Genomic DNA, 15,528 nt, shown 5'->3' with positions numbered 1-15,528 from the left:
CAAAGTTACTCAAAGTTAAGTTTCAGCGAAATTCTTTACAATTTTTTTTTATCCAAATACATTTTTAGATAACTATTGCTAAACACGAATCTAATCTGAATTGTCCAAAAAAAATTCCGAGTTTTCCCGTAGAACACAAATAGTAAAAAAATACCCCTTGGGGCAAAATGGTGAATTTGGTGTTTTTTTTATAACTTTTAAAATTTTTGAAAGAAATATTTTTCCTTTATCATTATAACTATTACTTACTGTTGCTGACGGCAATGACTATGTGGACTGTATGATCTATTTATTTCCAAAAAATGTAGGTGGGATGTGTCGGCAATGGGGTGGTCGATGGTTGAGGATATTTTCTCGACTGAGCTTCCTCTAACTCCCTTTTCCACCTTTCCGGACGTATCCTGTTTTTCTAATTCCTGTATAACAAAATATAAATGATAAATTTCCCTTCCTATTTCTACTTAACCTCACTTTTACCTGGGCGATTTTCCTACTCCTTTTCAGCGGGTATTTGTCGTCTTCCGCTATGTCCTACCTACAAAATACAATATAAGAATTCTTCTTTTCATTTCATATAAAATTAACAACTTACGGCTATTTTTACTCTGCTAATTTCTTATTTTCCTCGCGATAATTCCAACACGTTTTTTCCTCTGACTATTTCATCACAAAATGGCTATTTCGCCTATTTTCGCCCAGGCCTACTTTAATCTAAATTCAAATTCAAAACTTCTACCGTTAACATTTCTAACATTTCTCCCCCTTTGGGCTAGGCCCACTAAACTAAAAACAAAGAATAAATCTAATACTTAATTGCTATCACTCGATGCTGCAGATGAAACATCCAAAGCAGCAAGTTTGACGACTGGTCGATCGTACACTCCATCCTTGGTTTGCACGGCAGCCGATCGAATCTTTCCATCTTTTCCCACGAAAACTTCCACTACGCGGCCCATAGGCCACTTGTTCCGGGGCAACTGACCATCACAAATCACTACGACGTCTCCAACGGCAATTGGCTTCACAGGGTGATACCACTTTGTACGTCTAGCGAGCTCTGGCAAATACTCGCGCATCCAACGTTGCCAGAATTGATCAGCCATCCGCTGAACTTTTCTCCATGTCTTCCGGGATATCAAATCTCCATCATCGAATTCCCCAATTGGGCGATTGTCCCCGGAGCGCCGGAGGAGAATCAAATTGGGTGTCAAAGCTGTGTCGTCTTCAGGTTCTGTTGCCACATACGTCAAAGGACGATTGTTCAGGATGCACTGTACCTCGGTGAAGTAAGTCCTCAATTCCTCGTCCGAGGGGTGCTGAGATTTCATCACTTCCTTCAACACAGTCTTCACCGAGCGAATCAAACGTTCCCAAACACCTCCCATATGCGGTGTCGCAGGCGGACTAAAATGAAACTGCACACGTTTCTCCGATAAATAGTCTTGAATTGCGTCTTTGTCCAGAGACTCAAAGAGTCGCCGGAATTCATTGTCTGCTCCGCGCAGGTTGGTACCATTGTCGCAGAAAATGTCTGTAATGGGACCCCAAATGTTTTCCATGCGCCTTATTGCCATGATGGCGCTGTTTGTCGTCATAGAATGGACAATCTCCAGATGCACGGCGCGTGTGGCCATGCAGGTGAAAATAACTCCCCATCGTTTCTCAATTCGTCGTCCAACTTTGACCTCCAGTGGGCCAAAGAAATCCATTCCACATTTCACAAACGGGAACACACAATCATTCACCCTTTCCGGTGGAAGGGGCGCCATTTCCGGGATTTGTGGCTTTGCGCGATCGTTCTTGCACTTTTGACACTCATTCCACGCCCTCCTCACGGCCACACGCACCCGGGGCACGTGAAATCTCTCACGCACGCTATTCACTACCTGTTCACGTCCCTGATGGCGATTGCGAACGTGAATGTCCATAATAATCAACTTCGTTCCCCAATGCTTCTGGGGCAAAACAATGGGATAATTCTTTTGAAATTCACTGTTGGTGAGTCGATTTTGCGTCTTCAATAGGCCATCCTTGTCCAGAAATGGCATCAATGTGTACAAATCACTGTCTTTGGGAAGGGATTTACCCTCCTTGAGGCACTGAATCTCCTTGGAATAAGCACTATTTTGAATCTCACGAAACAAATCTTGCTCGGCTTCAATCAAATTTTTCGCCTGTAGTCGAGGCGGTCCACGGCAAAACTCACCATTTTTGACTTTTCGGGATCTCACCTTTACAAGCCAGAATTGGGCAAAATTCCTGACTTGCGCAGTCGCACGCACTAGGCGATTCCACCGCGAAAACCTTTCCATGTCAGGCAAGACCCGATCCACTTTTGTGTCACAATTTATCATACACGCAAGTTCAACATCACTTTCGTCGTTGTCCGCGTGTACACCCTCCTTTGGCCACAAACTCTCCTCCAATTGGAGAAACTTTGGGCCTTTGTACCACTGACTTGTCTCACTGAAGTCACTTTTCACCATTCTTGTGGCCGCATCAGCCGGATTTTCCTTTGTTGGCACCCACCGCCAATTTCGGATGTCGGATTTAGCCTCAATTTCACTGATTCTATTCGCTACAAACACTTTGTATCTCTTCGAGTCACTACGAATCCACTTCAAAACAGTCTGGGAGTCACTCCAATGGATCACGTCGTGCACATTCACGTGAAGAGAATCCAGTATAGCTGTCGTCAATCTCACATTCAATACTGCCGCCCTCAGCTCTAGTCGAGGAATTGTGGTGTACTTGATGGGGGCTACGCTGCTCCGGGCGTTCACAAAACTCACTTCAGTGCCATGTACACTCACTATGCGAAGGTATGCTACAGTAGCATAAGCCGCGCTGCTGGCGTCCCCGAAAATATGCAGCTGAATTGTCAGGGCAATGGGCAGGTTGAGAGAAAAACATCTGGGGATGCTGACCTGAGAAATCATCTGAAGTTCCTGAAGGAATTCTCGCCAGTCCGGAAACACGTCGTCAGGGACTTCCTCATCCCATTTGGCTTTAAGTCTCCACAGATTTTGTAGGATAATTTTTCCCTTGACGGTAAAGTGTGCCAGAAAACCCAAGGGATCAAACACTGACATAACTAGCCTCAAAATCTCACGCATTGTGGGTACTCGTTCAGCAGAGAAAATTTCCTCAGGGACACGATGAAAATTTGCCTTAAAAGTAAAGACATCATCTGTCGAATTCCACCATAGGCCAAGTACACGTTCAGGCCCATCTTTGTCACTCAAGCTCTTCATATCATCCTGAAGAGTATCCAAAATCCTCGGATCATTCGCTGTCCAGTTGACTACGTCAAATCCCGCAGCCTTATTCACATGAATGATGTCATTGATCAGCTGACGAGCCTCTTCGATTGAATCAGCTGTTCCCAAATAGTCGTCACAATAGGTGTACTCCACGATGCCTTTCACAGCGTCTGGAAAATCCTTTTCGAATTCCTTGGCATTCAAATTCTTGACATAAGCGGCCAAGGTCGGTGAGCAAGATGCTCCAAAGGTCAACACCTGCAATTTATACAACTCAGGGGGCTTATCTCTGGACATGCCTCGCCAAAAGACCTGTTGATAAATGACCTCTATTTTTCTGAGGTACACGCGATGAAACATCTCCCTGATGTCACCCGTAAATGCAAATCTTCCGCGTCGGAAGTTCCCCATAACCATTGGGAGGGGCTTTAAAAGATCAGGGCCTTTCATGAGCGCATCATTAAAAGACTTTCCATGAGATTTTGCTGCGCAGTCGAACACAATCCTGTATTTTCCTTTGGCAGGATTATATATGGCGAAGTGCGGGAGGTACCACACCTTCTCCGGTGGCAGCAATTTCTCTTCGTCCGTGACCTTCACAAGGTACTTCTTCTCAATGTGATCTTCCATTTTTGCACAATAGGCGGCTGCCAATTGTGGGTCATTGTCAAGTTTCTGTTCTATCAAATGCAGCCGTCTGAGCGCTTGGTGCTTGGACTCAGGCATCTCTGGTGGCTGCTGGCCTTTCCACAAAAGACCAGTCTCGAATCGGCCATCATCAGTCCTTTTGGTGGTGGCTTCCATAATCTCAAGAGCCTTCTTGTCATCCCGGGAGAGTGATTGTCCAGTGGGCTCTGTACCAAATGCTTCTATCCCAAGCGTGCCTTTCACCATTTCGAATAGTTCGTCCTGGCGTTCCAAAATTGTGAAAACTCTCTCGCTGTCCAAGTCGTCTTGAGTAATACGTCCGATTACTGCCCATCCGAGTAGCGTTTTCACCAAATAAGGCGAGTCCTGTTGCCCGTGAATTACCTCCCTACAGATGATCAATCCAGCATTGTCCATCCCGATCAACATCTCGGGTTCCGCGTCTGTCATTGATTCTGGAGAGCCCTCCTCAAGGAATCTCCAGTTTTGATTCAACTTCCGTACATCTACAGTTTGCCTCGGTAGTCCCATATTATTCACAGTACGAACATTCTTCATGGTGTACTTCCTGGCACCATTAAATGTCCCTTGAATGTCGCATGTGATGCACTGGGAGTCCTCCACCTTGACAATCCCAGGCGTTGCCCCCTGCCATCGCAGAGGCTTTATGGGTCCAGAAGCACCAATTTTGTCAGCCAGTGAAGATTTCATCATTGTGACTGACGAGCCCTCGTCGAGAAAGGCATAAGATTTGATGCTGCCTTTTGGTCCCGAGACAACCACCGGGACAATTTTCATCAACAATGTGTCTGCCACCTTCTGTGTATGCGCTACTGTGTTCAACGGAGCTAGCGCTCCCCCTTGTGTGCTATCCTCTGTCGGTGCTCCCCCATGTTGAAGATTCCCATTGGATGCTCCCCCCTGTCGAGGGGCCTTGTGCTTTGCATCGTCGGTGTGCAAAAGCGTGTTGTGCTTCCTCAAGCACCCATCTACGGAGCATCTGACGTTCTTCTTGCATTTTGAAATACTGTGCTTTGGCTTCAGGCACGAAAAACACAGCATTTTGTTGGATACCATCTTCCAACGGTCATTCACAGGAGCTTTCAAGAATATTTCACATTTCGAGGGGCCATGACGTCCATCACAAATGGTGCAAGACTCTCCTTCATTCGTCATCGTTGTAGCCACGGTCTGTGACTTTTCCGTCTTTTTTGGGGGCTTTCCTGTAGGTGGAGGTTTGGTCTCAGTCAGTTGCAGACGGTTGCCTGCTGCACGAGCTTTCATGGCCAACCAATCTGCCAGTGTGCGAAGATTCACATATTCGCGTACCTCCCTATATTCAGACCACTGGATCTGAGTTCCCATCGGCAATTTTGCAAGCACCTCCTCCATGAGATACGGATTATCTATGTAGCAATTGCTATTGAAGTCCTTTATGGCGATCACCAGGTTCGTCAGTGTGGCCGAGAATTTGATCAACGTCTCAGGCCGTTCCATTCGCACATGTGGCAGGTCTCTAATTTTGGCGATCATCGTCTTTATAAGGTATTCAGGACGCCCGAATCTCTCTTTCAGATGGTTCATAATAAGTCCCACGTTCGTAGCGGAATACAGCATGAATTGAACAGCTTCGCGGGCATCGCCCCGCAAGCTTCGCTGCAACAATAGTAATTTTTCCTCCTCGGTGTATTGGCAGATGGAAATGGTGTTGTTATACCAGCTGAGGAACATGGGCCATTCCTCAATTTTCCCATCAAAAGTCTGCACATCATTCCCATAAGCCTGCCGGGCGAGGAATTTTTCCATAACAACAGCCATAGGATCTACAGGAGCTTCCCTTTCTGGCTGAAAAGCCTTTGGGGGCTCCTTCACGTCATTCAAGTCATCATCAGAAGCTTTGAGAGCTTTAAATCGTCCCAGGATTCCATCGAGATCGTCAACAGGAGGCTTTTTGACCTTTTTTGGAGCTTGTGGTGTGGAAGTGTGGGGCATAGCATCTCTACGTTGTTGCAGAAGTGTCTCCTCGAGACTAAGAACCTCTAACTCCTTCTTTGACCTTTCCAATTGCTTTCGGGTCAGTAGGTCGTCAAATGAGAAGCGAGATGGAGGGATCCCCTTATTGATGCGTGTGCTCCGTCTCACGCCGCCATTTACCACAAACTTCGGTCGTCCTTTCTTCAAATCCATAGTGTCGCTGAAGCGAGCTCCTGCTCGTATGGACCAAAATGTTGCTGACGGCAATGACTATGTGGACTGTATGATCTATTTATTTCCAAAAAATGTAGGTGGGATGTGTCGGCAATGGGGTGGTCGATGGTTGAGGATATTTTCTCGACTGAGCTTCCTCTAACTCCCTTTTCCACCTTTCCGGACGTATCCTGTTTTTCTAATTCCTGTATAACAAAATATAAATGATAAATTTCCCTTCCTATTTCTACTTAACCTCACTTTTACCTGGGCGATTTTCCTACTCCTTTTCAGCGGGTATTTGTCGTCTTCCGCTATGTCCTACCTACAAAATACAATATAAGAATTCTTCTTTTCATTTCATATAAAATTAACAACTTACGGCTATTTTTACTCTGCTAATTTCTTATTTTCCTCGCGATAATTCCAACACGTTTTTTCCTCTGACTATTTCATCACAAAATGGCTATTTCGCCTATTTTCGCCCAGGCCTACTTTAATCTAAATTCAAATTCAAAACTTCTACCGTTAACATTTCTAACACTTACAATTTAGGATGTTTGATCACTCATTATTTTCAATTTTTATAAACTAAAAAAAGGCAATTTTTTAAGTATAACGTTTTTTATTTATTTTTTTTAATTTTTTTAAGTCATGCAGTTATATAAAAATTAAATTAAACGAAAACAACCCTATTGTCTTCAAAGGGTTAACATAATATAACGAAAAGTAGTTTTATTTTCGTTTTAGCTTCAATTTGCGTTCTTGTTTGCTCTCACAAAATTGGTACACTGAAAGAAACACAGCTTTCTTAAGCTTGGTCAGCTTACCAGTACATTTTCAATCCTTCTGGGAGAAAATTAAAGCGGTCGCAATTGAGCCACGTTCCCCTAAACTGAAAAATTCTGCAAATTCAATAAATAGACCATTTTATGCTCAGTTCAATTTTTATTCACTCTGCAACATATGTACACAAGTTTATGTAGTAAAGATTTCACTTTCATATCACAATCAAGATTAACGCGTCAACATACGAAGTGCGTGAACTCATTCAACATCCGAGAAATAAAAAAAAAACAAATACACTTAAAATAGTTTGTCCGCGATGCGGGGCGAAAGTAAAAAAAAAAGGTAAAAGAGCTGTTTTGCTGGTGGTTGAGAAATTGCAGGTAAGAACGTAAAGGAGTGAAGCCGTGGGGGGCTCACTCTCCGGGAACACTTTGTGGTTTTTGGGTTGGCTGGTTTTGTGTGTGTGTGGAAGTTTTTTGTGAGAAATGTTTGCGCATCTCCTATGAGCTGGGCATGGGTTAAATGAGTGAGAAGGATTTCTTGCCGTGTCCACCGCGCCGCCTCTCGCGGAAGCTCAGGAACTCCCGTTGTGTTGCACTACTCCGCACCTCCAGGATATTGCGGATTTTCTCCACAATCTCCTGCGCCGTCTCGGGGTCTGTTTCGAAGTTGTAGTGCTTGAAGGTGGACGTACTGGCGGCTTGTGGGGATGCTGAGGTGCTGTACTCACTGTGGGCACCACCCTCATCCACCCCTGGACGTGGGACACGGTAGACAAGCCGGAAGGTTGCACGATAGAGCTTCCGTTCGATGATTTCGCACATTGCCACGCTATTCATGGCATGACTAATGGCGCGTTGTTTTGTCCAGAATTTTGTATTCTTCTGCTGCACCGGATCAATTTCCACCTTCTCTCCGGAGATGCCCAATTGAATCTCAGTCCGGAAGAAAGGTCCCTAGAGGAGAGAAAGCCCAGTCATTAATTATTTGCAAAGAACTCCGTTTAGAGCCAGGGAGTGCCTTACCTGCAGCATGTGGAGTCGATAGGAGCGATACATGGGAGCCTCCATCATTGTCGTGTGCCCCAGCATTCGTGCCATGTCCTCACTCTGCTGGGCACTCACTACTTTTGGATCTTCCGGGAAAGTTCCTCCCCCTCCCCCGGCATCCACTTCCGACGTCACAGACATGGTACGCTGATCCACCCGAGCTATCGTAGCTCGACGCTCAATCAGCGCCAGATGGCTAAAGCAGAATTTAGAGCACGGCTCCCGGACGTCCAATGGTGGGAAGTCCGAATCCACCTCACCATCCTCCTCTGTAATGTACAACCCGTAGTTTCGTACAGACTTGAGTGGCACATCCGGGTTTTCAATCGAGCATTTGTAGCAAATTAATCCAATGAATTCCTGGATCTTGGCAGTGGAGAGGACACACACCTGCAGCAGAGGAAGATTTTACATTTAAACTATTTTTTTTAACGAATTGAATTTTATTAATTTAATTCTTTGAGAAAATACCAACAAAACTTTTATATAAAAAAATCAAGAAATTACATCAGAAGCATTTTTTTTTAATTCATGAAACATTCGTGCTGATGTTTCATCCATGAGGAATTTTTGAAGAAGTGTTAAAAACATTTTTATTTAGTTTATGATTGAAATGTCTTGTTCCTTTTTCATATAAATAAAAGATGTCCGCTAATGTTTCATCAGTGAACTTTCATAATGTATCTTTGAAACATTTTTGAAAACTTTTTTTTAGGTAAATCTTAACATGGTTTGTTTAAAATGTTTCCTTTACTACATTGCTCAAAATCACCGATGAAACATTTGTACAAATGTTTCATGTATTAAAAGAGACAAGAAACACAATAATGACGTAATTTTTAGAATTATTAAGTAATTCTTGTCAATTTTTTCCAGCTGATAACATTGAAACATTAAAAAAATCTTTTTAAATTTTTAATTAAAAAAAACTTAAGAGGGTCGTAATTGGACCATGCTCCCCTATACAATTTTTTTTAATAAAATTAAATAATTTCTTCCAAATGAATTTTTTTGGATAAAATGAAATAAATTCTCATACAAAATAGTTATAAAGAGAAAATCTTGAATTTAATTTTAATAAAAGATCTTGTATCGCGCATGGAGCACACAAATGAAATTAATTACACAGACGCGCAAAAAAAAAAACGTGTGGCGCAAAAGGCGATAGAAAAGGCATTGTCCCACTGACCTGAATTGGGTAATTGCGCTGTTTCTCCGGCAGCATTGTGAGGAAAATCTTGAGGGTGCGCGTCGACACTCCCGTCTGGGCAGTACCGTCGAAGCGCGCGTATTCGAGGAATTTGTTCTGAGTCTGTTTTGGGCAGTGTTGGAGTCTCTCGCTGAGGAGGGACTTTGGCTTCTTCTTCTGGGTGGTCACGGGGGGAACGTCTCGGCGTACAAAGAGGGCATCCCGATCGGCATCCGTGATGGCAACAATGCTATCGTCACACTTTACATTGCGAATCTTCGATGCCTTTCGGCGTGCCAGCTCCATCCGCTCGAGATTCTGGGCTGTATTGGAGCGCTGCCGATGGAGCCCAATGTCGGGTTCGGCATGGATGTCGTAAGATTGCGACAGGAGGTCCCCGTCCTCGTCGTCACTCTGATCCAGGCCAGGGTAGCACACAAAATCCTGCGTGTCCTCGAGGCCATTCGTTGGCTCTGGGCGCCTCGCGTGCGTCTGGGCGTACTGACTGGGCAGATCCTCGCTCACCATCACCGCCTCACACATCCCTGTGTCATCGGTGGAGATAAAGGAATTGCGAATGTGACACAGCAGCCAGTGGGGATTGTTGTATGTGGCCATTGAAGAAAATTCACGCGAGATAAACAAGACCCGTCCGTATTTTTGACAGCATCCCACCAAATAACCCGTGTTGACTTTTTCCTCTAACTCCTATAAGAGGTTTCCTTCCATTCCACTGGAAGTATGGGAGTGTTTCTTATGTTCTTTTGGTTTTTTTTTATGTTTCATGGAAATGTGGCTTGAAAATTGTTGTACAGCATTATTTTTGAGAGAAAATGATTTTTTTCTTTACAGATAAACAAGAAAATTGAGAAAATTCTCTTTTTAATCCATACAATGTTTCATGTTTTAAAAGGCGCCAAGCCCAAAAAAACATGAAACACACCATGAAGCAAAGAAGCAGAAAGAGCAAGAATGAAACAGCCTCTTATAGCGAATTTTCAGCAATTGAAGGTATTTTTGTGAAAAATTATGATTTTCACGATATTTCCCATTCAATTTAATGTTATTGTATGTATTTCCAAAATTCTAAAAAGATGGAAAATAAAAAAAAAATCTGCAACAATTTTCAAGAAAAGCAAAGAAGGTTTTTCTAGGATCGTCTAATAAAAAGTTCAACCTTCAGCGTTCAGTTTTGGGACGCACTAATGCTTCTGCAAAATAGCAAAAATACGTGTCAGAAAAAAGAATGTTCTGCAGCAAAAGTGAGAAAAATCATAAAAATTGTATGAAAAATCAGTGAAAATTCAAGAAAAGTGCAAGAAAGACAAACAAGAAACATGGATTTATCATCGGATGATCTCTGTGGTGAGTAGTTTAGCTGAAAATCGTGAGAAAATCATACCCATATGGGGGACATGATTCACTTTGTTTGGATTTTCCGTGAATGAAGATCAAAAACATTCCCTGAATTTGCTCCGAGAGTTCAATTCCCTGCCCCAAAAGATCCTCAATGATCTCTTATTTGATTGTGTGGAAAAATAAATGTCTAAAAGATGGGATTTCTTTGAGAATTTAGACACAAATTTTAGTGGGTGGGATGACGAAGAAGTTTTCCTTTCGATTTCGTCTCAATTGCGTCACCTTTCTGGTGTTAAATTGAGATAAAGCGCATTCCCTGTTTTCCCAAAAATACTCCACACGGTTTGTCTTGCCACCTCAGCAATATGAGAGATGCGAAAACATGTGAATTAATTGAGACTTTTCCACGGGGTGCGTTATTTTATCAGACGACCTTCTGCCAAACTTCGATTTGGACGTGGATCTCCCCATGATTCTGGATGAAGTGGAGTCGACACTCATGAAAACCGAGCCCCTGGACTTTCCCCTTCTCCCTGAGACTCAATTCAGCGACCATGCGAACTTCCAGTGGTCCCCGGAGACGCAACATTCATTCCCGGACATTGATGAGATCGAGAAGGAGCTCAAGAATATAAATCCCTACGATTTCCTCAATGACGTCATTGTGGATCAAGACATAAAGATGGAGACGATTGAGACAAACTCCCGGAATACCCCATCACCGTCCAGTAGTAGCTCCGGATTCTCAGACACCAGCGAAAGCGCCACAAGCTGCTTGACGAATTTCACGAATACCACACAGAAAGTTCCCGAAACACCGCCCTATTCACCTCCATCGGATTCCGTTGATTCCCCAGCGACGTCTCCCAAGCCAATCTACCTATCCCCCGTGCAAGATATCAAAATAGTCCAGGGAACTCTTATTCCCATCACAGCTGTGCCTGTTTCATTCACACAGAAGATCTCAAATCCACCCCTGAAAACGATAAAAATTCAACCAAAACCCCCCATAATCACGGGGGGTGTTCTCAAGGCTACAAATGCCGCGCCTAAGAGGACAATTGTGCTGTCGCAAGAGCAATTTGGGGCACTAATGCAGAAAGCCAAGACCACAACAGCTTCAGCACTCCCACAGAAACCAATAATCGTCCCCAAGACAACCACAGTGCCCACAGTGAAGCCTCAGCCGCCAAAAATGCTGCCACAGATTAAGACAGAACCCATTGAGTACGCCAGCACCGGCATCTTCTCCCAAAGCATGGACGAGAAGACGCTAAAGAAGCAACAGCGAATGATTAAGAATCGCGAATCTGCGTGTTTGTCGCGAAAGAAGAAGAAGGAGTACGTTACGTCGCTGGAGACGCGGGTCAGTGAGCTGACGAATGAAAATGAGAGGCTCAAGCATGTAAGTTTCATCATTTTCACAGCTTTTTTGCATTTTTATTTAACTAAATATTTTTTCGAGTGGAAAGAAAAAACGAAGAGAAAGTCAAAGATTTGAGGGTTTTAGTGACCTTGAGTGGGAACTTCTTTTGGTTGTGTCTTCAATGTCCAACAGGTTCTTGAAAAACATATTGATTTTGATTCTTCTTACATTGAGAACTGGATTTGAGATAAGCTCTTCGTTTCTCTCATTAATATTATTCTTCTTTTGGGGTAAAAGTGAAGCTGAAGAATAAAATTTTGTAAGAAGTATTTTCTTACAATTCATGGTGAAGAAATGGAAACATTAAGAGATAAAATCATTAATTTCTAAAGAAGAGAGATATCTTGACCTCTTTCGCTGCAATCGATGTAATATGAACTTTGGAATGCGCAGTGATTTCCAATAAACCTTCAAACAAGAAATATTTATTTTTGTGCTAATTGCAGTAAATAGGGGAGGATGGGGCAAGATAGAATGCTGATAGAATTTTTAAAAGTTTTTCTTTCATTACCAATAATTCGAATTTATTCTATTAATTTGTGTGTTATTTTAGATGCATAATAGGAATGATTTGACTGATTTTAACGAAATTACTTAATTAGCCCTGGTCTCCCCTATCACGAACCCTTTAAAAAATTTTTAGTCGAAATTAGAACTCGATTAACGTCCTGAAAATAACGAGAGTTCCTTCTTCGCCCAATCTCTCCTATTTCTATTCTCATTACCTTTTTCTTCGTAATGTACGTAATTAATAAGATTTTGTAAAAGGTTAATAAAACACAAAATGAAATAAAATAAGTAGAGTAATAATATTTTTATCCAACGACAAAAAACTATTAAAATTCTAACCATTTTATGAGCTGAAACAAGCCCGAAAAGTTATTATATTGTTGGATTCTCTGATTTTTTTAGTGCTCCAAAAACTAATTGTCCCCTTCCGGTTTATTTAAGATAAAAATAAAGTATAATACACCACATAAAGGGCATTAAACTCATTTCTTTTGCTTTTCCCACTGGGTTTTGCCGCTTCTTGCACAACACCTCAAAGCCTTCATGGAGGCTTTTACATATTTTCTCGTGCACGCAATGAGGGAAATGGCAAAATGTTATAAACTGCTAAATGTGCTAAATATGTGCCACAATCTCAATTTTTTTGTGGGAAAAATTCATTTGAAAACGCCCCCCTCATAAAGATAAAAAAAACATTCAGAAGTTTTATTGGGAAAATAATTATTTATGGTTCTTTATCAATTTTTTGTATATTATTTCAGGAAAATCACGAATTGAAAAAGAGATTAACAGCAAATGAATGCATAAAGTGTGCTAGTAGTAAATTATTCAAAGGAAACCTCTCAGGTGTTCCGAGGAAGAATACTGCTATCCTTCTTGCCTGCCTCTTTGTGGTTTCCATCAACTTTTTCTCCATACCGTAAGTTGATTTTTAAAGGCGTGTAAAAAACGTTATTTAATTGATTTTTCTTCGCTCTCTTAGGAGCTATTTTGGAGGGAATGGTGGCCTTAAAGGTGGAGGAATCTCAGTTCCGGAAACAGCATCAGGGAGAAGACTTCTGTGGATGGATGAGGCGGATGTGGAGGAGAAATTGGATCCAAATACCTCCCCATCGCAACCCCCTAATCTCTACCCAATCTGTCCAACAACACAGTACGTGAATCAGACGGAAAGTGTTCGGATAGCGAGTGAGCTGAGACGGTGGATTGGAGAACCGGAAAAGGACGAGGTGGAAAATGCTAATCAGGCAACAATAGAGGTGGAAAGTAAACCCACGGAGGATTCTTCATTGGTTTACGTGCCGAAGAAGAGTAGAATGGTGGCGAAGAAGAATTCTCGTGCAAAGAGAAAGATCCGTGTGGGTGGAAAGGAGGAAACAGCCCTTGAGGGGGGAAATCAGGTGCAGGTGTTCAAGCCAAGAGAGAATTCAGTGAAATACGCAGAACTCTTTGAGGAAATTCGCCGAAGAGACGACACATTCTACGTTGTCTCGTTTCATGCTGATCACCTCATGCTACCCGCATTGGCGCACAATAAAACCAGAAGGCCCAAAATGTCACTCCTCCTGCCAGCTGTTGGAATAAACGGTAGGTGCTAAAGTTTTATTCCAAGGGGTGATTATCTGTCGAATATTTTGAATTTGTTTGGCGAATAATCCGAATATTTTCACTCAGATAAACACCCCTTGATTTTATTGCTTTCTAGACTTTAATTAAAAACCTTTCAAGTACATTTTCTCGCTTCTTTTGGACTAAAATGCGAATAACTTTTTTCGGCTTTAATTCAGTACTTTTCAAGCTTAATTTAAGCTTACTTTGAAAGCTTTAATCTGTGTCTTTTATGACTAAAACAAAGTGATGTTTATCTATCGATTATTTTGATTCTTTTTTGCGAATCATTCGAATATTTTCTCTCAGATAAAGACCCCGTGGTTTCTTCTGTCTTAAGTTCTCTCTTTAGTATAAAATCTCTGCAATTTACTGCCCTAAATTAATTTATTACGCATCTTAGACGGACTTGTTCTCTCTGTCTCTCTCTCAATGCAATAAGATCCATCAACCTACATCTGACGCGTTTCTCTATGAATATTTTTTTTCTCTTTTTACACCCAAACAGATTCCATCACGACAGACGCAATGACAATGATGCAAATTGATTGTGAAGTTGTTGACACATCACTGATAAGGGTGAGACACAAATTAATTCCTGAGCACTTGCGCACACCAAGTACACGCTATCAGGGTAATTCATCGAGCAATGGGAAGAATCAGGCAAATCCATGTGCAAAAGGTAATCTACCGCAGAATATTGGGGAAAAGGAGCAACCGCTAGCGCTGAGAAAGCCATTCTTTGTTAATGATCAAGTAATTGAGAAGGCGGGTAGAGAATTAGAATTTACATAAAGCGTTCGTAATTTTTTTTTTGACAAGAAAAAGAAAATATTTCAAAGAAAGAAATGCAGGTAAAACATTAAAAAAAAAAAACATATTGGTGAAGGAATAAAATTAAGTAGAACGAAGAAAAAAAATCGTCACGCTCAATTCAGTGAATTTTGGCATTTAGATAAAAACATTTTTTACAAGTTTTAATCTTTTTACATTATTATTGCTTTTACACTGTGTGTACATTTTTTTTAGTAATTGTGTAAAGGAGAAGTGCAAAGAGAAGGAGGAGGAGGAGGAGATGAGTTGATAAATAACTTATTGAATTGTAGAGTTTTAGCAACGATGATCTCGAAGATTTCTCACAGAAGAGTTGTTGCAAGGGGATTTTATCTGGCAGGTGAATAATGTTCAAGTGGAATATTATTAGTAAGTATATATGTATGTAATGCACAAAGCGGAATTTAAACTTTAAGTAGGTACTACTTATTGTTTATAATTTGGAATATATTATTGAAATATAATAACTAATGATTTGAAAATACTGTTTTTTATTTTAAAAAAAATCCATTGATAAATGGATGAAGTGGTGAATAAATATATTGAATTAATAAAGATTAACGCTGGACGCTAACAAACTAAGAAAACCTTACTTTTCCTAAGCGGATTCATGTACTATTAGAAATATTCTTGTTTTCCGGAAGATTCGATCAAAAAATGCAGAAA

General features: G+C 41.6%; 6 protein-coding genes across 10 annotated transcripts in view; 1 reads left to right on the top strand and 5 right to left on the bottom strand.

The window, feature by feature from the left end:
* Positions 1 to 15,528, bottom strand: part of LOC129794093 (GPI mannosyltransferase 3) — a 1,193,052-nt gene that overhangs the window by 830,734 nt on the left and 346,790 nt on the right. The gene's annotated exons all lie outside the window — the stretch shown is intronic.
* The window catches only part of LOC129794120 (cytoplasmic tRNA 2-thiolation protein 1), a 1,132,104-nt gene that overhangs the window by 830,734 nt on the left and 285,842 nt on the right, over positions 1 to 15,528 (bottom strand). The window lies entirely within an intron of this gene.
* LOC129794129 (plasma membrane ascorbate-dependent reductase CYBRD1) overlaps positions 1 to 15,528 on the bottom strand; it is a 1,128,201-nt gene that overhangs the window by 830,734 nt on the left and 281,939 nt on the right. The window lies entirely within an intron of this gene.
* LOC129794054 (uncharacterized) lies at positions 155 to 6,630 on the bottom strand. 2 transcript variants are annotated; one of them, XM_055834639.1, is made up of 5 exons: positions 6,481 to 6,630; positions 6,366 to 6,423; positions 593 to 6,304; positions 478 to 535; positions 155 to 416 (listed from the first exon to the last, which is right to left on the bottom strand). In XM_055834639.1, the coding sequence occupies exon 3, from the start codon at positions 6,096 to 6,098 to the stop codon at positions 810 to 812; it is 5,289 nt and encodes a 1,762-aa protein (XP_055690614.1). In that variant the 5' UTR covers positions 6,099 to 6,304; positions 6,366 to 6,423; positions 6,481 to 6,630; the 3' UTR covers positions 155 to 416; positions 478 to 535; positions 593 to 809. The 2 variants fall into 2 exon arrangements, with proteins under 2 accessions (XP_055690614.1, XP_055690615.1); XM_055834640.1 differs by having other exon boundaries at positions 6,366 to 6,630.
* Positions 7,027 to 9,813, bottom strand: LOC129794100 (stress-activated map kinase-interacting protein 1). The gene is made up of 3 exons (XM_055834714.1): positions 9,126 to 9,813; positions 7,913 to 8,326; positions 7,027 to 7,843 (listed from the first exon to the last, which is right to left on the bottom strand). Exons 1-3 carry the CDS (start codon positions 9,741 to 9,743, stop codon positions 7,406 to 7,408), a joined length of 1,470 nt encoding a protein of 489 aa, XP_055690689.1. The 5' UTR covers positions 9,744 to 9,813; the 3' UTR covers positions 7,027 to 7,405.
* Positions 10,317 to 15,344, top strand: LOC129794080 (cyclic AMP-dependent transcription factor ATF-6 alpha). Its single transcript, XM_055834686.1, has 5 exons — positions 10,317 to 10,490; positions 10,913 to 11,889; positions 13,182 to 13,339; positions 13,403 to 14,007; positions 14,537 to 15,344. The coding sequence occupies exons 1-5, from the start codon at positions 10,463 to 10,465 to the stop codon at positions 14,821 to 14,823; spliced, it is 2,055 nt and encodes a 684-aa protein (XP_055690661.1). The 5' UTR covers positions 10,317 to 10,462; the 3' UTR covers positions 14,824 to 15,344.

This window comes from Lutzomyia longipalpis, chromosome 3 (genome assembly GCF_024334085.1).
Source record: "Lutzomyia longipalpis isolate SR_M1_2022 chromosome 3, ASM2433408v1".
NCBI classification, from domain to species: Eukaryota; Metazoa; Arthropoda; class Insecta; order Diptera; family Psychodidae; genus Lutzomyia; species Lutzomyia longipalpis.
The sequence above is the reverse complement of the archived record's forward strand: the minus strand, read 5'-3'. Positions and strand labels throughout refer to the sequence as shown.